The sequence below is a fragment of the Mustela erminea genome, chromosome 7 (genome assembly GCF_009829155.1).
Source record: "Mustela erminea isolate mMusErm1 chromosome 7, mMusErm1.Pri, whole genome shotgun sequence".
Lineage (NCBI taxonomy): Eukaryota > Metazoa > Chordata > Mammalia > Carnivora > Mustelidae > Mustela > Mustela erminea.
Genome location: NC_045620.1, coordinates 106080937 through 106105715, shown reverse-complemented (window position 1 = coordinate 106105715; position 24779 = coordinate 106080937). Strand labels below are relative to the sequence as shown.

Here is a 24779-nt window from a genome sequence, read left to right as displayed (position 1 = left end):
TTAAGCCACCCAGGCTGGGGTAAGTTATTATGTCAAGGATAGAAAAAAAAATACAGACTCCAAAAAACTCTCCTGTTTGGCCACATTTCTCTTACCCCAAGTATTAACTTGTAAATGCTCTTTGTTTTCCGGACACCAGTTTTTCAAGGTAGGTAAACAAGGTCAGGTCACCTGAGGAAAGTTATTCAGCTTTTGGTAGAATGCTGATCAGCTAGTCACATCATCTTTCCCATGTGAACTTAGTTTCTTCAATGGGAGAAAGAAAAAAGCAGCTCATGATAGCCAGGAGTTGGCCTGGCACTAATAGCCAAGTTGTTCTAGAAACGACTTTAGAGGATGTTCATGTCAAACAAAGCCACCTATGGAATCACACCTGTTTCCTAGCAGCACCCAATCCTGGGCAACTGTCTGCTCCCTTGACCCCTCTCCTGATCACCTAACACAAGCCCAAATCCTGCAAGAAGTTCTTTCTAACATTTCTTGGGGAGATGCCTCCCAGTTCCCTATAGTATCCTGTCATTCTTATGACAGTGAGCCAGGACACCTAACTTTTTTCTTACTTGTCTTTAACCCAAAGACGTTAACCAGAGTTTCAGAGCTTAGATTTCATATATGATAACAAACAATAATCAGTATCAGTAAGTAAGAATAAGAATAATATAATTTAATAAAATAAATATGTATACAGTACTCTAAATATATTTTCCTTATGATTTTCTTAAAAACATTTTATGCTTTATTATAAGAATAGAGTATATAATACATATAACATCAAAATATGTGTTAATTGACTCTTTATAAAGTTATCAGTAACACTTCCTGTCAACAGGAAGTTATTAGCTGTTCAGTCTTGGGAGAGTCTAAAAGTCGTACATAGATTTTCTAGTGCATGGGGAGGGGGTTGGTGCCCCTAACCCCTGTGTTGTTCAAGGGTCAGCTGTGGTTCTTTTGCCTTTATTGGGCTATATTCCTAGTGGGTATATAGTCAAAGTAATGAATTTAAGGTCAATTAAAATAATTTTTCTCTTGCAGTTATGCCACTAACTTGAAATGGAATTTGAGTAAATTTGTTTCAGTTTGCTGTTGATTTTTAGGGACTACTCCCCTCCCCCCAACCCTCCCGTTAGATTTATTTATTTATTTTTAAAGATTTTATTTATTTATTTATTTAAGAGTGAGAGTGAGAGAGAGAGAGAGAGAGAGAAGGTGGGGAGGGCCAGAGGGAGGGGGAGAAGCAGGCTTCTAGCTGAGCAGAGAGCCTAACGCAGGGCTCAATCCCAGGACTCTGGTATCATGACCTGAGGCAAAGGCAGCCACTTAACCAACTGAGCCACCCAGGTGTCCCTTCCTGTTAGATTTAATGTTTTAAAGTTATGTAACATTTGCCAAGTTCCAAAGTCAAAATGGTAAAACAAGGCATATTCAGAGAGTTTACTTTCCATCCCCATTCCCTCCCTCCTTCTACAGGTAACAGTTAATTAGCTTTTTGTTTATCCTTATTTCCTTTTGAAAATATAAGTAAAGGTACAATATATAGAGAGAGAATCCCAATCAGAGTTGAAAGCAAGAGTCGTAGGCTTGACTGACTGAGCCACCTAGATGCCCCCCGCACTTGCTTTTTACACAGTGGTACATCTGGCTGTCTCTGCATGGCAACACACAGAGAAAATTCTCTGTGTGAGGATCCATGGAATTCACATAGGGAAGCTCTGCCTTGAACCAGGGATTTGTCTCTTGGAGGAGGGATATGGAAAATCGAGCTGGCCTCCAAACTGGCTGGTCTTGCTCTGAGGAGCCAGGGAAGGGCACCCATCACAGATCACAGCTTGATTGCTTCCAAAGATGAGGATCTATGGAATCAAGCCAGGAATCATGGAATCATGTCAGACTGTGGGCATTCCCAGCCTGTACCACTGGGGTGGTGAGGGCTGCTGTAAACCCACTGAGTCTCTTCCCAGACTTTATCCTGGGGAAAAAGGAGGCGGGTTCATCAGAGGTGACCCTATAACGAAGCTTTGGGTGTTTGGAGTGGAGGGCACTTCTGAGGACAGCGTGGTGGCTGTTTCTAGAATTTGTCCCTTTTCTTTCCCTGGACACACATCTCGCTCCTGAGGTCAGAGGGGCAGTAAGTAAAAGCTGCCAGTTTCCCCATTGCAAGCTATGCCTGAAGGCCCAGTTCACAAAGTAAAAACACAAAGGGTAGCTGTGTCTCCTGACTCCCTTCTCTGCACACCACCAAGGGTCAGTGGTGTGAGTGGGTGAGGCAGCAGAGCTGCTCATGGTCCCATGGCAGAGACTCCTCAGGGCTCCTGGAAACCTTGTCAAGATAGGAAAGAGGGGCTATTAGGAGTCAAGGTTCTGCATCAGCAGGTGAGGCAAGGGTCAGGTAAATCTGAACCATTACTTCTGAAGTTCTTCTGAAGAACTCAGGGTGGGGAGTACTGGGCAGCATGTGGGACACTAAAGCAGCCTCCCAAATGCCCCATTGCCCTCCTCAAACCTTAGCACAGTGGTCAGACTACTCCATTAGAGGCCATGCCCTGCAGTGTCCTCATCTAAAAAGAAAGGACTGTCTGGACCAGCTCCAGGGAGCTCCTGGCACTGACATTTTATGGTTCGGTGATTTCTACAAGACAAACTGAAGTCCCCCGAGAATAGTCTGTGTCTCCTGAGAACCCTGAGCCCTGGATTGTAATGTTCTTGCCCCAGGCCTCCATAAAGGAGTGTCCATAAAGTTCACTGAGGCCCATGGGTCAGTCCTCCCTGGGTAGTGGAATGTAAGCTGTGACTTAGAGTCATATGAGCCCTGGGTCCTCTGCCATGGAAAGAGGTGTGCCCTTGGGCAAGTCAGTTAACACTATAGTCACTTGTCTAGAGAAAGAGCTAAAGGCAATGTGGCTGTGTCAAGATCCAAACCCACCACCTGTGGGAATGTTCTTTAAATGTTCTAGCTGAGGGCCCACCTCTCAAAAAAGGGCCAAGGGTCTAGGAGCAATGCAGAGTAAAGCCAGCTGCAGCCTCCTGTATGGATGGTCTAGGGCTATCTCCCCACCGGGCACAAACCCAGATGCCATCCCCAGTCCATGACGATGGATCAGTATTTCTCTCTCAGAGGCCTGTGATTACTGGGTTCCTTCGTTTCCCTCTGAGGTCCAGCTGTGGGGACCTTGGCTCTTGCCCCAGACTTTTTCTGCCTGACAAAGGACTTAGAGCTGCCCTGAGGAGTGGGCTGCCGGAGGAGGAAAGATCAGGAGGGTGGGGGAGGAGCAGGAGAGAGCTGGTCCCAGTTGTTTCCGTTACCAGCCTCGCGCTAACCCTTCCCCAGCTGGGATGCTGAAGTCTTCCTTAGATTGTGTGAACCAGCGCATTCCCATTCCGCTGAAGAGAGTTCTCTCATGATGACGGATTCTTTTTTTTTTTATTTTTTTTTTATTTTTTTTAAAGATTTTATTTATTTATTTGACAGAGAAAAATCACAAGTAGGCAGAGAGGCAGGCAGAGAGAGAGAGAGGGAAGCAGGCTCCCTGCTGAGCAGAGAGCCCGATGCGGGCCTCGATCCCAGGACCCTGAGATCATGACCTGAGCCGAAGGCAGCGGCTTAACCCACTGAGCCACCCAGGCGCCCGGATTCTTTAATCCCAGTCACCTATTTGCCCCATCCCCCTACCCACCTCCTCTCTGGTGCCATCAGTTTGCTCTGCAGTTAAGAGTCTGTTTCTTGGTTTATCTCTCTCTCTTTCTTCCTTTTTTTCTCTGTTTTGTTTATTAAATTCCACATATGAGTGAAATCATACGGTATTTGTCTTTCTCTGACTTCTTTCACTTAGCATTATAACTTTAGGGGGCACATTTTGTATCTTCTTCCTCCTCTCTCCCTGTGTGTGTGTGTGTGTATGTGTATGTACATATATACACACATACATGTGCTACCTCCATATACACATATAAGTGTTTCTATACATATATACACACACAGTTTTTCTCCTGACTTACTTGGAGGAAAATTGCCCCAATACCCCTAAATACTTCGATTTGCATTCTTAAAAACAAGAATGTTCACTTATATATCTGCAGTACAATTAGCAAAATCAAGAAATTAACAATGATACAGTAATATTATTGAATTCACCTTGTTTAAATTTTCCTAATTATCCTAATCTTGTAACAGCCTATTGTGCAGCAAGGTTGTGAACCACCAGCCTAAGCCAATGGCTGTGCCTTAGAGTCACCTTTGGGAAAGGGGTTAAAAAGTACTGATACCTGGGCTCTATCTCTAGAGATTGGATTTATTTATTTAGTGTGTGTGTCCGCTACTGAGCGTTTTCAAAAAACCCAAGGTTAATCTAAATGTGCAGCTAATGTGAAAACCAGTTATTTAAGCCAATAGTGGTCTTTTCTTCCATTCCTTTCTCATGTTTTTAGTGACTGATTTTGGAATAGTATGCTGGGTTGAATAGTGTTCCTCCAAAGTGCATGTCTACCTGGAACCTCAGAATGTGACCTTATTTGGAGATAGGTTCTTTGCAGGTATAATCAAGTTAAGATGAGGTCATATTGGATTAGGGTGGGTTCTAACCCCAAAAACTGGTACGTCACAGGGAGAGGGAGATTGGAAAACACAGAGAGAGAGAGAGAGAGAGAGAGAGAGAGAGAGAGAGAGACAGGGAAGAGGGTCATGTGAACATGGAGGAAGGAATTGGAATAGCTATAAGCCAAGGCACACCAAGGACTGTCAGGAGCCACCAGAAGCTAACAAGAGGCAAGGAGGGATTCTTCTCGGAGTCTTCAGAAGGAACAGGGCACATTGCTGACAGCTTGATTTCTGAGCACTTCTGGCTTCCAGGACCGTGAAAGAATACATATCTGCTATTTTAAGCCCCCCAGTTTGTCATAATTTAAGGAAACTCTGGAAAACTTAACACGGTGGGCATAAGGCCTAGTTAAGGCCAGAAGATCTAAGGGCAATTCTCTTGGGTCATTGATTTGATAACTTCCCCTGAAAAATTCCTTCAAAGATTCATAGTTTCCTTGAAAGACTCCTTAGGGCTGGTTGACAAGTACTATTGATTCTCCCCGTTCCGGATACCTTAGAAAGGTGACACTTGTCTGTCCCTCATGTAGGCATGTCATGTGAACGGAGTGGTGCCTGTCACTTCTGGGGTAACTTTCCAAGCCCATGGGCCATTTGACCCACTCTTGTGCTTTGAGGATGTGCCTGTGATGCTTGCGATGGGGGTTGCTTGGTCTGATATGCCCCAGAGTGACAGCTGATTTGCTGGGAACCCCAGAAATCCATCCAGAGGTCTTAATAGGTGTGTAGGTCAGACTTTTGTCAGTCCTTTCTTATAGTTTGTCAAACACAGCCAGTAGCAGCCAGCAACCAGAACAGACAATGCTGATATTGTCTTTCCAGCATCTTCTCCTGGAGCAATTTCATTAGCTATGTTATCTGTTGGGTACAGTTTTATCAAATATTTGTCACTTCCTTTTTAAAAAAATTTTATTTATTTATTTGAAAGAGAGAGTGCACATGCACAAGCAAGGGGAGGGGCAGAGGGAGAAGCAGACTCCCTCCTGAGAAAGGAGCCTGACTCAGGGCTCTATCCCAGGACCCTGAGATCATGACTGGAGTCAAAAGCAGTTGCTTAACTGACTGAGCTGCCTGGGTGCCCATTTGCCACTTACTGACATGAACTCCCTTCTGTTTGGTTTTGGTAAACAACATCCTCACAGTCCCTCCCAATTCCCCAATTCCTAAGCCAGTGCACTTTTTTTTTTTTTTTTTTTCCATTTCAGCAGCAACATTCTTCCAGTAGCTTCTAGGATAGACTAGGTTATACTTGGGTAACAAACAACACTCCAAAAAATCCTGGTGGCTTCTAACAACAAAGATTTTTTTTTCTTACTCAAGCTGCATACACTTAGTAACATGTTTTTAGCTTATAAGTCTTTGAATCCAGAGGAACCATGCCCGACTTGATGGAGAGACCACTGTACAACCTCCACTAGTCTTGGCCTGATTTTGTGACAGTATGGAAATTTGGTTGCCTCCTTTGAGGAGTGGAGAGTGTATTTTTGCCTGTGGAAGAGAGAGTGAGACAAATATTTGGCTAGATTTAGTAATCACTAGTGGGCAAAAGGGGCAGGTTTAGTAGTCACTGGTGTTACTCACAGATTATTTTGGGTATTGGCTTTCTGGGTACTTTCCTTCTCCCACAGAGTCAGGAGTGAACTGCATTGGCCAACAGATCATGAGCGGAAGGTACATGTGTCCTTTCCAACTGGCAGCTTTAGGAACCTGTGCAGGCACACAATGGGAGCTCTTCTGTCTATTGGGATCTGAAGTGAGGGAACATGGAATAGAAACCTCATGTGGCATGAATATGAAATAAACTCTTATCTTTATAAACCCTAAGGTTGAGGGGGTGGTTTGTGACCACGGCATGCCTGGAATAGCTTTGGGGTTGTTTCTTACTACTATCCTATCCTGACTATCATATGCTGCTTAGAGCTGCAGTATCCATCTTATGACTGAGAGCAGACAAGTTTAAAAAAAAAAAAATTAAAAGTAAAGATAACACATGGAGAAAGGATAGAACAGAAGGATGGAAAGAAAACATAGTCCCTGGGTAGAGCTACTGAACCAGACCTTGGCACTGTCCTACCTTCCCATTATAGTAGCAAACAATGCCTTTATTCATCACATCTGGTGGGGTGTTGTTACCTGTGGCTGCACAGGTGGTGTGGTGGACAGAATAAAGGCCCACCAAAGATGTTCATGTCCTAATCCCCACGACCTGTGTGCTATCTCATGTGCGAAAAAGGGATGTTGTGATTGAATTATGGATTTTTTTTTAAAAATTATTTATTTATTTATTTGACAGACAGAGATCACAAGTAGGCAGAGAGGCAGGCAGAGAGAGAGAGGAGGAAGCCGACTTCCCGCAGAGCAGAGAGCCCGATGTGGGGCTCGATCCCAGGACCCTGGGATCATGACCGGAGCCGAAGGCAAAGGCTTTAACCCACTGAGCCACCCAGGCGCCCCCGGATTTTTTGAGATAGCGATTATCCTAGATTATCTGGGTGGCCCCAAAGTCATCAGGAGAGTTCTTCTAGGAGGCAGGCAAGAAGGTCAAGATCAGAAGAAGGGAATGAGCTATAAAAAGAGAGATTGTTGTGATGCACTTTGAAGATGGGAGAAGGAAGGGGTCAGGACCCAACAAATGCAGGTAGATTCTAGAAGTTAGAAAAGAGAAGGAAAGAGTCCCCATTCCCCCCACCCCCACCGTGGGGCCTCGCTGAGTCCAGCTCTGCTAATACCTTGATTTCAGTCCTGTAAGATCCATGTTTGACTTCTGACCTCCAGAACATTTGTGTTGTCTTCAGCCACTCAGTTTGTAGTAATTTGCCACACAGCCCCAGGAAACTGATAGACGTGGCCTCCACTCACCTAAAGATAGCAGACAGAATCAAACCCAAGTGTTTCACCACATCCCCAGCGGTCACCTCCCTGGCAGTGTGGTCTTTGCAAGGGAAGAGCTGACATTTCCTTTGTATTTAAAAGGAGAATCCGGGGTGCCTGGGTGGCTCAGTGGGTTAAAGCCTCTGCCTTCGGCTCAGGTCATGATCCCAGGGTCCTGGGATCGAGCCCCGCATGGGACTCTCTGCTCAACAGGGAGCCTGCTTCCCCCTTCTCTCTGCCTACCTCTCTGCCTACTTGTGATCTCTGTCTGTCAAATAAATAAATAAAATCTTTAAAAAAAAAAAAAAAAGGAGAATCAATAAAATACATGAGAGTTCCCCAGAAGAAAGGGATGAACAATCACCACGGAGGCTCCAACTCATTTCCTACTGCCCACAACAACACGAGGAGGGTCCTGGGAGAGTTTAGATTTCGTGTTTATTCTCTTGCTCCTTCTACATCTCCCAGCTTCTCTGTACTGCAGCACCTGCTGGCCGGGGCCACCCCCAGATCACAGTCATATTAAAGTTTGCTGTAATGCCCTGTTTGGGCACAAAAGGGATTTGAGCCCAGCTGCAGCTGAGTTGGGATCAGAGCTGGACCAGACCTGCTTGGATCTGGGGTTCCAGGCTAAGAGGCTGGCATGCAAGATCGGCAGAGTAAAATGTCCCCTCTCTGAGCCACCAGGACCTCCCATGACCGCATGCACCTGACCAGCTCCCTCTTTACAGTTCTGATGCTTGGCTTCTTGCGTGCCCACAGACTAGATGGACAACTGAGTAGAGGGCACGAGTAGTAGAAACTCAAGTCCGTAGACTTTGAGCTTCCTGGGGAGGGCGAGAGGAGACTACTGTAGCAGCCCCGACTTCCTGGACAGCTCGTCCCGGTCCCAGGGCCTAGAGAGCAACGTCAGGGGACCGCAGCCTGGGTGGGGTAAGGATGGGGGAGGGGGAGGGAGGAGGCAAGTCCCCGCGGCGCTCATAAGAGGGCGTGCGCTCCCGCTCCCGGGCCCCACGTGCGAGCAGCTGGGAGGAGGGGCCGAGGAAAGCTGGGAAGCTGGACCCCAGGGCTGGGTGGCAAAGCCAGAAGCCGGGAAGGCGCGATGGAGCCGGCTTCGCCTTCGGGAATCGGGGACACGTCCCTGAACCGCTACCTGGACGGCGAGTTCTGGAGCCTTAAGAAAGAGCTCCACAGGGTCCTGGGCGGCTGCCCGCTCTTCCGCCACAGGTATTGCGCGCGGCCGCCGGCCGTCTGGCCGCATCCCCTCGGTCACCGCGCGCCCCTGGGTACACCGCCCGGGGCGCTCTGGGCCAGGTCCAGGAGGCATCCCCTTACCCTGTGCAGATGACAGGCTCTCCCCGCCAGAGGTGTGCGCACTGCACACGGCCAACGCCGACTTCACGGGCCGCAGGGAGGGTGGCCGCCGCCTGCCCAACTCCCTCCTACGCGAGAGTGGGGGTGAAGGGGTGGGCCCAAAGCGGCAGGCGTGGTGCTCTGCTGAGAATCTTGGCTGGAAGGCTTGGCTCTGCTTCTAGACCTCAGTGGTTTGAATGTCCGCCCCTCGTGTCCCACCCTGGGTGGTGGGAGAAGGGGCCGCAAAACCGCGATGCGGTCGATATGGATGGCGCCCAGAGCCATCTTTCCGCGGGGTCCGGAACAGGTGCGCGGGACCAGGTGCGCGGGAACCCGCAGGACAGTGCAGGCCGCGGACATTTTCCTGGCACAGGGATGGACGGACCGGGCCTGCACAAGGCGTATGTGGGCGTCTGGGGGAGACAGGCTCCCAGGGGGCCCCGAAGAGCACAGGTGTGCGGAGTGGGCAACTGAACAGCAGCGGAGGTACTTTGGTTTAGATGGGGGGGTCAAGTCCATGAGGTCATTTGAGGCCATGACTGCCCTGAGAAGTGGGCAGAAGGGCTGGTGCTTCTCAAGTTTACACATGGAGAGAAGGACTCAGTGACCAGCAGTCAGGACCAGAACTCAGCACTTGTGTCCCACTGCAGGTTCTTTCTCCTGTGCTCTGCGGGGCAGCTGATCCCTTTTCAAGCAGTCTGAAAAGCCCACTCTTAGAACCAAGCTCTGGAGGTTTAGCTTAAGGAAGCCCTTAAAAAATGCCAGTATGTTTTGAAGGCGGACTAACTAGTTAGCCTGTGCCCAGCCAGCCCACCTTTAGCTTATCTCTTAAGAATGAGGTGGGCTCAGAGAGAAAGAGATGCCTTGTCCTTGCCGGAGAAGTCAGGGTTCCTGCACTGGAAGGGGGTGGATTTAGGGAAGGTGAAAAGTGAGATGAGTAAGACCGTTTTTGTGTCCTGGAGTGTCTTCTCAGTATCTCTTTGTCTCTCTCTCATAAATAGTTCTTTATGTCATGGTTCTCAAAGTATGGTCCAGGGGTGCCCAAGACCATTTAAAGAGATTCAAAGTTAAAACCAATTTTGTAATAGTACTAAGATGTTACTGGCTTTTCATTCCCATTTGCTCTCAAAGTGGTGGCTCTCAGAGACTACATGAAATCTAATATCTCAATAGATTAGGTATAGAAGCAGATATAAGAATCCAGCTATCTTCTATTAATCCCTACCATTAAAGGAATTTGTAAAAATGCAGAACAATGCAACTCTTATTACTAAATTTGGGAGAGGGTTTGGAAAATACAGCTTTTTCATTAAAAACTTAATGAGTTTATTAGTTACTTTCAAATGATTTAATATATATTCAAATTTTGTGGTCATACTTTCTAATATGGTAAATATCAGTCAATATTTGTGGGCTTCAATAATATTTTTGAATTTATTTTTTTCTAGAGCAGTTTTAGGTTTACAACAAAATTGAAAGAGAGGTACAGAGATTTTCTATCTTCCTCCTGCCCCCACATATGTGTAGTCTCCCCCATTATCAACATCACCTACCAGAATGATACATTTTTTTTTTTAACCAAGATTGAATATCATCATCATCCCAAGTCTGTAGTTTCTGTTGGGCTCATTCTTAATGTTATACATTCTGTGGGTTTGGACAAATATATAATAACATGCATACATCATTATGGTGTATTATACAGCGTATTTTCACTGCCATAAATATCCTTTGTGCTTTGCCTATTCATCTCTCCCCACAATCCACCCCTGGCAATCACTGACCTTTTTATTCCATAGTTTTTGCCTTTTCCAGAATGTCATATGGCTAAGTCATACATTATATAGTCTTTTCAAATTAGATTCTTTCATTTAATAATATGCATTGAAGCTCCCTCCATGCCTTTTGATGGCTTGGTAACTCATTTCTTTTTAGTGCTGAATAACAGTTCATTGTCTGGATGGGCCACAGTTTATTTATATGTTCACCTACTGAAGGGCATCTTGGCTGCTTCCAAGTTTTGGCAGCTATGAATAAAGCTATTAGAAACGTCTGTGTCCAGGATTTTGTGTGGCGGCCTCAGCAGTTTTGCAGAGGGCAAAGAGGTCCTTTTCATCATACTCAGTTCTGCTACAGCCCTGCCTACACATCTCGACACATATCTGTTCATGTGTTCCTCAGTCTTCTCAGTGTAGTTCCTGGGCTCTCATCTCTTTGCCTTTTTCAGTTTAGGGAACTGCAGTTTAAAATATGGAATAGAATTCTATTCTCTTCTAACTCCTGACTTGGGACAAGTAGAAGGGACTTCCTTGTGAACTGCACAGCCTGCTTAGGGATCGAGGGAAAGGCAGACCAGCAGGTTAGAAAGTGAGCAGGCAGCTCATTTGCCATACGATCATCATCAAGTGGTACTGCTGCCTTACTGAGCTGACATTTGCTCATCCACAGAATGGGGATAAGGTCTGTGCTGCTAGGTCTTTATGCTGCAGAGATGAGGAACTGATGAATGGGTATTCAGTGACAGATGCTGACTGCGTGTGACACCAACTTCCCTCCCCTACCCCCCAAAAAGCCACATACACACACACACACTGCTAAAAAAGAAAAAGATTAAAAACTCCATTATCTTAACAAACACTTTTCCATTCTTTCCAGTTCCTGTTCATTGACGTCATAGTTTCGGAGTTGTAATAAGAGCATAGACTAAATTTCATATTGTTTTCCCCAAGAGATTCAAGATTCTGATACCTATTTGAAAGGTCACATTGTACCATCAGGTTTGATGTTATCATGTGTAAGAAGACAGTGATCCTGATTTCTTGATGTTTCAACATTCTGCCAGAATAGAATGCTCCACAGGAGGCCAGAAATAAACCTTCTCCATTCACTGATTCACCCAGGCAACATTGCCTCTCTGGTCTCCCATGGCTAGTCCCCCACCCCAGGCCTTTGAAGTTAAAATGAGTGTTGGGGTGGGGTGGGGTTTGTGGCCATGAGGTTCAGTAAGTGCCGCGTGTGTACAACGGGAAGTTTGTACAGGGTCAGGCTCTCCCAGGACACAAGAGGCCACGAAACCGTTTTCTTCCAAAAGAACAGAGGTTGTGTAATATCCTATGTGTATGATGACTACCCTCTTCAGCTCAAGGGTTCACCTTGCATGCTCTGCTCCCAGACATGGTATGAGCACAGCCCAGGCTCCCCTCCTAAGGAATGGCTTGCCCTCTCTCCCGAAGTCTGGCTTGCCAGGCTGACTCACCTGTTCCACTCCATTAGAGAGTCCCCCAGGCTCTGGGATTGTCCTGGTTGCTGAGGGCCATGGGATGACATGCTGTTTGTGGTGACAGCAGGAGGATTTGGAAAGACTCAAGTTCCTCTAGGGTTTGCAGGAAATGTTTAAAAGCAAAATACATCTGAAATGAGCTAAGCTTTGAAAATGTGTTTGAGTTTGTTTCTTGGCAAACTGGAGCTCTTTCCTGAGCGCCAGGCTGGAGAGTGGGGGTGCATGTGAGTAGGTAGGGCCCAGAAACTCAGGGAGACAACCTATAGAGTCCTACTAGGCTGGTATCCTACGACCTCCCCGCCCACGCTTTCGCAAGGCTCCCCTCCCTGATCTCTCTGTGCTGGCTCCCCTCTCCCCTTCTTTTTCTCTACTCTCTTGCCTTTCCTCCCCTAGAGCAATGCACAGTTCTCCCCCTAACTCTTGATGGTCCCCCCCACCAAGTCTTACTCACACATGCAAGTATTCATGAAGATCTTCTTATCGTAAAAAGCCAAATAATATGGAAAACCTCAAAGTTTCCTAAATCATCCCCTCCCCTAACTACTTTTTTCAGTGTGGTAAAATACCCATCCAATCACATTTACCACTTTAATGATTATTAAGTGTACAGCTCTGTGGCTTTAAGCACATTCATGTCTCCGTGCAAGCAGCACCACCATCTCCAGAATTTCTTCCCCCCACAGTAGTAATTCTGTACCCATTAAAAAATAACCCCCCTCCCGCCCTCCCCGCCAGGCCCTGGCAACCACCGATTTTATTTTCTGCCTCTTGACTGTTCGTGGAAACTCATATATGTGGAATCATACAATACTGGTCCTTTTGAATGTGGTTTATTTCACTGAGGTTAGTTCATCCATGTCTTAGTATCTGTCAGAATCTCCTTCCTTTTACTGTTCAATAATACTCCAGTGTGTGGCTATACTACGTTTTGTTTTGCCGTTCACCCCTAGATGCACATTCGACCCCCCAGCCACTTTTCCCACTTTAGCATGTTGTAAGGTTTTTTTTCTCTTTTTCTCTTTTTCTATGAGTTTGTATAGATGGGAACATTACGTTTTTATATAAATAGAATCATGTTTTGTTCTACAGCTTGATTTTTTAAAATTTACTTCTTATCTTTATTGGTAGGATGTATGAACATTCTTTTTTTTTTTTTTAAACTAAAACAGTTGACAATTTTATTTTCACATTTCACCATATGAATGAAAATTGCTTTTTTTTTGGTCACTAACTCCCCTGCCAAAATTATTCTCTCTTTGATTGGAAGTGGGAGAAAGTCTCTTCCTTGTTCTGCTCTTAGAAAACACCCAGTCAAAGTACCATGATCTCCTGGAGAAGTCGAACAAGTAATATAAAATGGGTATAAAGAAGTTCCTGTCTCTCCTTATCTGTCTGGTTGAGTCACTCCTGGCCGAGTGCCATCACGAGGCAGGCGGGAGGTCTCATCATGGGGGGTCCAGGCATCATTGGCGGGTGGCCTCACATAGGTGACCTCATTCCAGGAGCAGGTCCCATCACCGACATCATCCCAGGAGGAGGAAGAACCATCCATGGCATCATGGCAGGGCCTCCAGTAGGGGGTACTGGCATCATTCAGGGCAAGGAGGACCCTAAGAGAAGGGAATGGGGGAGGGGAGATCATTGTCCCTGCATGAGGAGAAGCAGTGTATGGAATAGGAGGTAACTTTCCTTGTTGAAATGCAATGGTGGTTTTGTTGGTCAGACTCTAAGCCTGTGCTTCCTTCCTTCCTTCCTTCCTTCCTTCTTTCCTTCCTTCCTTTCTCTTTCTGATTTTATTTATTTGAGAGAGAGTGAGCACAAGCAGGGGAGTGGCAGAAGCACAGCGAGAAGCAGATTCCCTGTGGAGCAGGGAGCCCGGTGGGAGGGCTGAATCCCAGGACCCTGGGATCATGACCTGAGCCAAAGGCAGATGCTTAACCGACTGAGCTACCCAGGTGCCCCTCTTCCATCCATTTCGGATAGTAGTCTTGCACATTCTCTTTGTGTTTCCTACCACTGCAGTGTCTTTCTCACAGATGGCGAGTCATGAGTGAGGCCTGTGTTGCACAAATCGCAGTAAAACTTAGGTTTGCTGATCTGCAGACCTTTGGCCACTCCATTCCTTGCCATATATGAACATTCTTTTTTTTTTTTTAAAGATTTTATTTATTTCCTCTCTCTTTTTATTTTGTTGAGAGTTTTATATATGAACATTCTTAATGCAAATAGTACAACGAGGTTTGTAATGAAAACCAGTCATCCCTACCCTCTGCCTTTGTCCCTCCTTCCCTTCCTCATTGACAACCACTCCCAGTTCTTTCACCAGATGTTTATGTTGTTGACCTCCATATTCCTAAATTACATGCTCAAACAGCCACTTCTTGACTGTATCATGACTCACTGTTATAGAAAACGGAGATTTTCACTACCGCACCGCTTTCTCTATTCTGTGACAATCAGCGTGTCACCATGTTTATTTCAATCAGTATCCAGTGTTCAGATTGTTATGACTCTATAAATATTATCCCCAGCCCTAATCCATGACACACCATATTTCATTTCCTTTCTTTTACAACTTTTTATGTTCTTTGGAGATATCAATTTCCCCCTTTATTCTTTGGCTTAGTTTTCTGTAAACTCATCACTCACTGACCCCACACTTCAGGATAGAACAGTTACACTCCTCTCAACTTGGTCAAACCTGTCAGATAATTGGCCATCCTCTAAACCTTCCCACCCATGAGCACAGCCATCCTGGAGACCTCCTTCTGGGGCTTCTGTCTGGACCAGCCTTCTATATGTCTCTTCAGCGTTATGTTGGAAACTTCCTTTGCATCTCCTCTGTAGTCAAGTCACTGTTTTCCCAGGCTTTCTCTTTCTTTGTTACCCTCTGTGGGGGAATAGAGATGGTCACAAAATAATGTTACTCCCACTACGAGGTGTGGTTGTGTTTCCTCCCCTTGAATCCGGTGGCTTTGTCACTGCTCAGCCAACAGAATATGACTGAAGTGGTAGTTTCAGGGCTCAGCTCTGAAGAGACTGGTACCTTTCCTTTCTTGAGGTCTCTTGAGGTCCTGCGCAACCAAGTACATGTAACTGCCATGTTGTGAGGAAGCCTAACCTGGTCCATGGAGAGATGCTGCAGAGAGAGAAAGAGAGAGAGGTAAAGAGTTGTTAACCCACTCCCAACTGTTCTAGCTCCCAGCTGGGAAGTCATCTGAGGTGGGACCCCAGACATTGTGAAGGAGAGACTAGCCATCCCTACTTGTACCTGTGTATCCAAATTCCTGATCAAAAGCATAAGCAGAATACTAATACATTACTGTTCCAAGCCATTAAATTTGGGGGTACATTGTTCCATAGCTACAGATAACCAGAACAGTCTTTTATCTAATAGCATCCTGAGAAAGGATATAAGAGCATTATATTTTTGAGATTTTTGAGATTTTTATGTCTGAAAATGTTCACTATTCAATCGGCTGCATGTTTTTCTGGGTATAGAATTCTAGGCCGAAAATAAAATTTCCGCCACATTTTCAAAGACATTGTGCCATTGCCCTCTAGTATCCAACATTGCTCTTAACATATCTCACCGCTTCTGTACCCCAATCCTTTATAAATGGCTTTTTATTCCTTTTGGAAGCCACACCATCATGAGCATTCTTGGTTAGCGCTGGTGTTACATTATTGGTGCTGTGACTTGATGTGGGTCTCTTTTTCTTTCAGGTAATGTGCTCTGTAATCTGGAAACTTGTGTTTTTCAGATATTTACACTATTGTCTGGAACTCCCCTTATTCAAATGTTGGACTTCCTGGCCTTGTCCTCTGATATTCTTATCCTTTCTTCTATATTTTCTATCTCTATTTTTGTTGTTGTTGTTCTGCTTCCTGGGTGATTTTTCTCTACTTTATCTTCCAACTCTCCCTGAGTTAAAAATATCTACTGTCATATATTTATTTTTTAAAAAATTCTTTATGTTCTCGTACCTTCGTTGGTTGGTTTGTTTGCTTTTAAATAGCACCTGTAGTTTTCTGGTTGTAAAATCTCTTATTTTTTGAGATTTTTCTTTTCTGTTTCCTGCTTTGTCTCTCTTTCCTTTGGCTTCCTTTTTTGAGTTTGCACTTTTGACGTCTGTCTTTTGTGTCTGAGGCTTTCCTTAAATGTCTAATCTACCTAGGGTATTTGCTCATAATAGGAGCAAAATAAATAATGTAAGTAAAATGCTGATTGTAAACAGGCAGGGTTGTTGGCCACAGGCATTCCTGATCACAGAGTAGCCTTTCCAGTGGCAGATCAGTATTACTGTTTTGTTTTTGGGCTGAGATAATTTCTCCAGAGTTTCCTGAGGGAAAGTGGGTGGACAAAGAAGGACAGACAAGTCATAATCCTCGCTGCCCAAAGTGACCATGAGCAGGGCTCCTCCCTAGGTGACTTTAGGCTGATTAGAAAATGTTCCTCTCCCAAGACATTTCACTTCCATTTGCTGGAAAATGCTTGTTAACTCTGCATTTTTTTTTTTTTAATTTTACACTTATATATTTGACATGTACACAAAGAGAGATCACAAGCAGGCAGAGAGGCAGACAGAGAGAGAGGGGGAAGCAGACTCCCTAACTGAGCAGAACGCCTGATGTGGGGCTCGATACCAGGACCCTGAGATCTTGACCTGAGCTGAGCTGAAGGCAGAGGTATTAACCCACTGAGCTACCCAGGCGCCCTGTTAACTCTGATTTTGCTAGAATAAGTCACTTTATGGCCATCTGCTGGGAAGTTGTCAAAGCTGCCCATGATGTACAGGCCATCCCTCATGTTTGGTTATACCTGCTTGTTGGTAAGTGGGGCCTGTGGCTGGGGTGTCTCTCCTTCACCCCCCTGTTCTCAGCATGGAGCCTCTCTGTTGCCCTTTCATACCTCCTTCTCCTGACAGTGAACCCCCAGGCTTTGACGGGCTTGGGGAGGGGACTCGGAGCTGTCAGAGGAGGCTGGAGCCTCCAATTCTGAGCCTTAATAGAGTTTAGTTGCATGCTGGTTGGCTCCTCAGCCCTGTAGACCGATCATTCTCTCCAAGTCATCTACCTATGCCCTTGCCTGTTCGCTTTCTGGCTGCCAGGATTTTACTGCTGTCCCTTGTCTGCTGTCAGTTTCTCTCCAGTACTTGCTTGGCCCATATGGGTAGTCACTCAGATGAATATGCAGCTCGCACTGGCTTCAGGTGTGGAGGCTGGAAGTCAGGCTCAGGGGCGATGAGGTCAGGAATCCCAGGCACTGCTGTCCCCATGTCCAGATAGGCCCCGTCCCCCTTGTGTTCTTCTGAACTTTGGGCTCAGCAGCCAGGCTGGAAGAGAGGGACTCTTCTTGGCTTCCGGAAAGCCTGGCTCGGGCTACCCTCAAAGGCCAGCTGGTTGTTGCCCTTACCCTTCCTTGAAGGGGCCCCTGGGGTGGGGTCCTCCATGAGACCCATGCGGCTCACAGAGGGAATGGGAGACTGCTAAAGAGAAAGGGGAAATGGATGCCAGACCGACAAAAGTGCTAGGCCCCCGTTGTCGGCTTTCCCCTTAGTCTGTGGATGGCTGTAGGGATTGAAGGAGGTCATGGAAGAGCCCCCGAGAAGCCACGGTCTGCCTTCAGTGGGAACATGGGCAGTAGTATCTTGGCTCTTCCGGGTAGGGACTTGCTGACTGGTGGCAAAAGCAAATGTTATACCTGCATGGGACCAATGTCTGTGTAAAGAGATTAGGGGTCATGGGCACTCATTCCTCACTGCTTCAGGAAGTGCTGTGGAAATTTCTGAGGAAGCCTGGGCCAGACTTCTAACTGAAAGCCGTTTTCTAACTGAAGACATTCTTACCGTGTTGTAAGATCTCTAAACTGTGAGCCGCTCTCAGAATACCTTCCTGCAGGCAGGGGAGTAGCTCAATCACGCCAATGACCCGGAGATCGAGGGGTTAGTGGACCATAGCTGCCCACGACTTTGGTCTGTCCAGCCCCTGCCCCCTTCTCTGTCAGCAAACCTGTAGAGGTTCTCCTGCAACCTCCAATCAGTGTGTATATATTTTTATTTTTATTTGCCTTGTACTGCATTGAGTTTCGGTACTATCTCCAGCCTTTTCAAGTTCATCTCTCTCCATCCACTAACTTATGATGTCAAAGTTGACAATATTTATGCTCTGTTCTCCCTCCATAAAGAGCACATGGCCCAGGAGTTGATTCCAGGGGATCAACCCTGAGAAGGGTTGAGAAGCTGAGAATAGGTCTTACATGATTATGACTTAGATAAGTGATGACATCTGAGCCAAGTGGTGGGCTCTGGTTACCTGTCTTCCTGTTCATAACGATGACTTTATGGACCAGGGGCAGACCTCTGTGTTGATACTCTCTGTGGGCTCACTGAGGGCTGTAGACTCCCAGGCCCCCTGAGTGCTCTCTCCACTTAGCCCTGGCTGCCTTGGAGAGTACTGACTCAGCCTCTTCTTGACCCTTCAGGAATCTCAAGCCTCGATGTCCAGTTGTAATTAGCCTTTGAGGCAATCTCCATGTCCGTCTTCCTAGTTCCCATTTACTTGTAAAGGGACAGGTAGGTAGGCAGGAGGCTTTCAGGGTCCAGCAGGGGACCCTGGCTCCTGTACATATTGCTTGACCCACTGAGGGTGCTTCCTCCATAGTTGTTGGAAGGGTTATTGTGGAAGATGAACAATTTTTTTCTAGATCCCTACAGAATGTGTGTACTAATGTTCCACCAAAAACGTCCTTTGGGTGATCAACAGGAAACACATCAGCCAGACAAGCTAGCAGACTCCATCATTCTGTGGGCAGAGTCAAGGCCTGCGTATACCTGTAGACCACAGCTCTAGGCTCCGCAGTACCCTTAGTTACGTGGTACTGCACACCTGCTTCTGTTTTCTCAGCAAACCTCCCTTGTGCTACTCCAGCCTTATGCACCCTAAAAAATAACTCTTCGTGTGAGGTATCAAGTCTCATTTCTAAGGCAGATGCTGTCCTGGAGCCTGGGATCACCATGGTAGCCTGGACCTGTCAGGAGCCGCCCCTTGGGGGGCGCAGATGCCGCATCCTCAGAATCCTGGTGGGGAAGGAAGAGCCCACAGCAGTGGCGGCCATGCCTACTTCCACCTAGTGAGGAAGCCTGTCTGAGTTCGCTGAAAGTTTGCATTTTCATCTTGGTAGTTTGTATCTGTTCCTGTCCTCTGCTCATTTGGCCACATCTCTCCCTTTACTTCCTTCCCGCTTCCTTCCACCCTTTCCTCCTTACATCCCCTGCCTTCTCCCTCCCTCCTGGGGACTTCCTCTCTCTGCCCACAGACACCCCACTTCTCAGCGGATGGTGCAGAGAGACCGGGTTCTTGCTCCTCTGCCTTCTCATGGCCCCTGCAACTTCTCCCGACAGAACCAAGTCAAGGTAAATGCTAAAGCGAAAGCTTTCTATTCTACAAAACAACCATGCCATCCCTTGGGAGGCAAGCAGCTCTGGCCACTTGTGGTCTAAAGATAACGGGGAATATTTTCTTGGGTCACACTGGGATGCTTCCTCCTGCCCCTGTGGTTTCCAGGCTAGAGTCTGAGCTCCTTGAGGGTAGGAACAGGCCTGACTTGTTTTGAATTCCTCGTGTTTAGTGTGGTGCAGGTGCTTAATGAAAGCTGGGGAAGGAAGGCAGAAAGGCAGGATGGGGAGGGAACGTCTCTCGGCCCACAGTCACTGCCTGGCAAGCCCAGGATGCAGGGGTGTGGATGGCAAGTGGCTCCTGTCAGGGATTCCCATCAGGTTTTTGTCTCCGGCTGGGAGGATCTCTTCTTCCCCTCCGCCCTTTCTCTCTCTCTTCATGCCTTCTTCAAACTACTTTCCTAGACTTTGCCAATCAGCAAGTGTGCTTCTCTGTGGTTGCGTGAACTTCAGAGCTACAAGTAAACCGCAGTGCTTCGAAAACCCTCCCTTCGCATTTTCTGTCACCCTTGTTGGTTCAGGGCCTTTGTCTTTGACAGTTACCACAGGATGACTCAACGGTTTCTGTTTCCACTCAGGGTTAGGTCATTCAGGCTGTGTAGGGGCTCGCGGGGGTGGGCGGAGGCTTTGGAGGTAGGAGGTCAGATTGTGAGGTAGCTGTGGTCTTTACTAGAAGACTGAGGGTTTCTTTGCCCACTGCCTCTGGGAATCTGTTCTTCACCATCGCCTTTTATTGGTGTGAATGCTTGGCCATGGGTGGCACCTCAGTTCTTAATGAAGATGGAGCATTTTTATTTTCGCCATTTTCAACAAGAAGAGATTGATTGGGGGCAGGGCGCAGGGGTTGGGGGTTGATCCTGGGCGGAGCTGGAGACATCTTTTAAAGCAACATTATAAAAAGGACCAAGATGAAGGAGCAGGTCACTGAAGCAGACCCATGCTGGGAAACCAGAGCTGATTTTCAAGTTCTCATGGGTCTTCATTTCAGAAACGTGGGTGCTGCATAGAATCACGTGGAGGTCAAAGGCCCCAAGGATGTTTCTCGTCATGAGGGCATTCAAATTTGGTGTCTGAAGATATGCTTTCTAGGACACCAAAACTGACTTTTGATTTAGACTTTGAGAAAAAAAAAATACACTCCCTCCTTTTTTAAAGTTTTTTTTTGTTTGTTGGGTTTTTAAAATGTTTTCCAAAAAACACAAAAAGATCTTTTTTGTTGTTGTTACTGTTGTCTTCTTGCTTTGTCTCTTTTCAAAATGGACTTTTTGGAATAATTTTCAATTTCTAGAAAATTTGTGAAGATAACACAGAGAGCTCCTATATACCACTCAGCCAGTTTCCCCCATTGCTTACAGCTTACCTAACCATGGCTCATTTATCAAAACCAAGAAAGCAGCTCTGGTTCATGACTATTACCTAAACTCTAGACCTCATTCGAATTTTCTTTCTTTTTCTACCAGTGTCTTATTTCCATTCCAGGGTGTTTTATTCCACACTGTGTTTTATTGTCTTTTTTTTTTTTTTTTTTTTTTTTAAGTGTCCTCTGATTTGTGACGGTTCCTTGGTCTTGCCATGTTTTTCATCACCTCGCTACTTTTGAAAAGTACTGGTCATGTATTTTGTTGACTGTCTTTCAGTTTGTTTTGTCTGGTGTTTTTCTCACGTCTAGACTGAGGTTTTGGGTTTTGGGGAAGACCCTGAGAGCAAGTTCCCTTCTTGTCAATCACAGCAGGGGTACATACTATCAACATGGCTTGTCAGCGGCGCTGTTACCCCTGATCACCTGGGCAAGGTAGTGTTTATCACATTTCTTCCTTATAAAATCACCTCTTCCCTCTGCAAGCAGGTCCCTCAGGGCAGCCGACCCTCGGGATGGTAGTGGTGGTGTGGAGATAGGTAAGCTCTAGCTGCTAGAGGAGAGAATGTTTATACAAATTATTTATTATGGGCGTTCATCTCTTTCCCCTAATGTATTTATTTATTTAAACCATTTATTTGTATTAGTATGGACTCATGTATATTTATTTTATGCCTTGTGTTATAGTCCAGTGGTCCATTATTTATTTTGTTTTTCAGATTGTCCCAGCTTTGGCCATAGGGGGCTCTTAGAGTTGGCTCCTGTATCCCTTTGACATGCCCCCACCCTTTCGGGACTTTTTTTTTTTTTTTTTAAGGACTTCTTTACTTTATGATACCACGAGGTGCTCCAGGCTCATCTTCTTTTTTTCCCTGCCCTCTCCTAGAAGCAGCCATTTCTCCAATGAGTCCATGTTTCTTTTGTTTGAGAATGGTTTCTAGAAACCAAGATCTGTACTTGAAGGTCTCATTTTTACATAAGGAAATGATGCCCTAACACAATTCCACTTCTGGTCATCTACTTTCTTCCAATATTTTATATTTAAAAATTTTAAACATACAGTGGAATTGATAGACTTTAACATTAAGATCCTTATACACACCACTTAAATTCTACCATTAATGTGTTACCGTATTTGCTATATCACATATTTGCTCATTTATCCCTCCCTTTATCCACCATATTTCATTTTTTGGATGCATTTCAAAGTTGCTGAAACAAATAAATAAGTACATTTTTTCCCCCAAAATAATTCAGTGTGGATATCGTTAACAAGACTTCAATATGTGTTCAGGCTTTTTTTTTTTTTTTTTTTTTTTGGCTATGAAATGCAATGCAATGTGAAAATCTTAAATGTACACTCTCAGAGTTTAAACAAATACATAGACCTATGTAATTCAACCCCCTTTCAAAATATAGAACATTACCATCACCCCAGAAAGTTCACTCATGCCTTTTCCACTCAGTCCCTGGCCTTATTCTCCCAGAAGTAACCACTGTTCTGTTTTTTTTTTTTTTAAATACTATGTTTTAATTTTGTCTGTTTTACAATTTAATGTAAGTGGAATTGCACAATATGTTCACTCAGCATATATTTTTGGTGGCATGTTAATTCAATTTAATCCTCTGCAGCAGTGAAAATGAATGATCTACAGTTACAGTAGACACCAAAGATGAATCTTATTAGCCGTGCTGAGCAAAAGAAATGAGACACAAAAGAATACATAAGGTCTAATCCCAGTTCTTTAATATTCAAAAGCAGTCAAAAATAATTTATGGAGTTCCAGGTCAGGAGAGCAGCTAGCAGTGAGCAGGTGAGAGGGAGTAATGATTGACAGAGAGGCTGAAGGGATAGTCTATGTGCCGGTGTTGTAATGCGACTCTCCTTGACGTGGGTAGGGATTGTACAGGTGTGTTTTCTTTGTGAGAATTCATTAGGCTGTAATGTTATGACTCATGCCTTGTTCTTGGTGTATTACATCTTATTAAAGTGTTTAACAGTACTAGTTCATGCTCATCAGGTGTGTGTGTGTGTGTGTGTGTAACAATACTATGTGTACTGGTTATCTATTGATATATAACAAATTACCTGAAAACTTAGCATCATAAACAGGAAGGTGTATTATCTCACTCAGTTTCTGTGGGTCAGGAATTTTAGAGCTTCTTATCTGGGTGGCTCTGGGTCTGGCGTGAGGCTGCAGGTAGGATGTTGGCCAGGTCTGAAGTCTTAGAAAGGCTTGACTGGGGCTGGAAGATCCACTCTCTCAAGATGGCCCACGCACATGGCTGTTGGCAGGAGGCCCGAGTTTCTCCCTGTGTGGACCTCTCCATAAATCTGCTTGGGTGTCCTCATACCATGGCACCTGGCTTCCTGAAGAGCAAGAGATTCAAGAGAGCTTAGCATAGTGTTTTCTGGGTTAATACACCTCATGTACATGTGTCACTCGTACATTCCTTTTTATTGCTGAGCAGTATTCCATTTCCTGACTAAATCAGTTTATTTCTGTTCTCTTAGTGATGGATACTTGGGCTGTTTCCAAGTTTGGGGCTATTAATGAATGAAATTGATACGAACTTTCTTCTATGAGAATTTTGTGAGCATTTTGTTTGTCTAGGGTAAAAATCTAGGAGTATAATTGTTAAGTCATAGAGTTAGATATATGTTTAATTTTATGAGAAATTGACTAATAGGCCTTTTCCCAAAATGACTGTATCATTATATATTTTCACAATAAAATGTGGGAGGTTCAGTTGTTCCATATCCTTGTTAACATATTATTTTGCTATTAATTTTTTTAAAGCCATTCAGGTGGGTGGATGGTGGAATCTCATTATGGTTTTAATTTTCATTTCCATGGTGACCAGTGTCTCTGAGCACTTTCTTGTGTGTTTATTGGCCATTTGTATATCTTCTTTCTAAGGTGTCTGTTCACGTCTTTTGGAGGGCATCTATGTGTGTGTGTGTGTGTGTGTGTGTGTGTGTATAATTTACAGACATCATTTTGTGTAACCACCAACACAATTAGGACATGGAACTGTTCTGTCACCACAGAAACTCCCTATGTTTGTCCTTTAGAGTCAGATTCTCCCTATCACTCTATCCACCGGTGGCCACCAATCTATTCCTCCTTGCTATAATTTGTCATTTTGAGAATGTCATAAAATTGAAATCATATATGATTTTTTGAGATTCGTTTTTTTGTACTCAATACAAAGTCCCTGAGATCCATTCAAGTTGTCATGTGTAGCAGTGGTTCACTCCTTTTTATTGTTCAGCAGCACATGGTGTGGATGTACTATACTTTTGTCCCCAGTTGAGGGACATTTGGATTGTTTCTAGTTTTTGGCGATTGCAAATAAAGTTGCTATAAATTCATGTATCAGTGTTTGTGTAAACAAAGGATTTCATTTCTCTCAAGTTCATACCTAGGAGTGGTATTGCTGAGTTATGTAAGAGTATGTTTAATTTCAAAAGACATTAAAAAAGGGGCTCTACCATTTTTTTATTCCCACCACCAGCAAAGGAGAGAACCGGTTGTCCGGTGTCCTCCTAAACACTTGATATTTTCAGATATTGTCAGTATAATTTCTTTTAGCCATTCTAATAGTTGGTTTACCATTATTTTATTTAATTTATTTTTTTCTTTAGTTTAGATTAGTTAGTTCTTTGTAGTTTGGTCTTGATTCCACATGTGAGACTTCCAAGACAGGTATCTTACTCATGCTGGAGGTACACACCCCACTCTTCTCTCAGGAAAGATGCAATTAGTATCTTTTGTTTCAGTTCTTGCTTGTGGCATATCCTAGCTCAGAGGTTTTCAAGCTTGTTCTTAGTAATGGCACCATTTTGTTTTTGTTTTTGTTTTCAAG

General features: G+C 45.0%; 1 protein-coding gene and 2 pseudogenes across 2 annotated transcripts in view; 1 reads left to right on the top strand and 2 right to left on the bottom strand.

Annotated features, from left to right (window-relative positions):
• ACOXL (acyl-CoA oxidase like) overlaps positions 1 to 24779 on the top strand; it is a 358121-nt gene that overhangs the window by 7886 nt on the left and 325456 nt on the right. Inside the window, exon 1 of one of the 2 annotated variants that reach the window (XM_032352780.1) lies at positions 8448 to 8689. The exons of the other annotated variant lie outside the window; for it this stretch is intronic. Coding sequence (XP_032208671.1) covers positions 8565 to 8689 — 125 coding nt within the window. The 5' untranslated portion in view covers positions 8448 to 8564. Of the gene's footprint in view, positions 1 to 8447; positions 8690 to 24779 lie in introns of those variants that run through there. 2 annotated transcript variants of the gene reach the window in all.
• Positions 5608 to 9262, bottom strand: LOC116595931 (annotated as a pseudogene).
• On the bottom strand, positions 13480 to 14225 carry LOC116595769 (annotated as a pseudogene).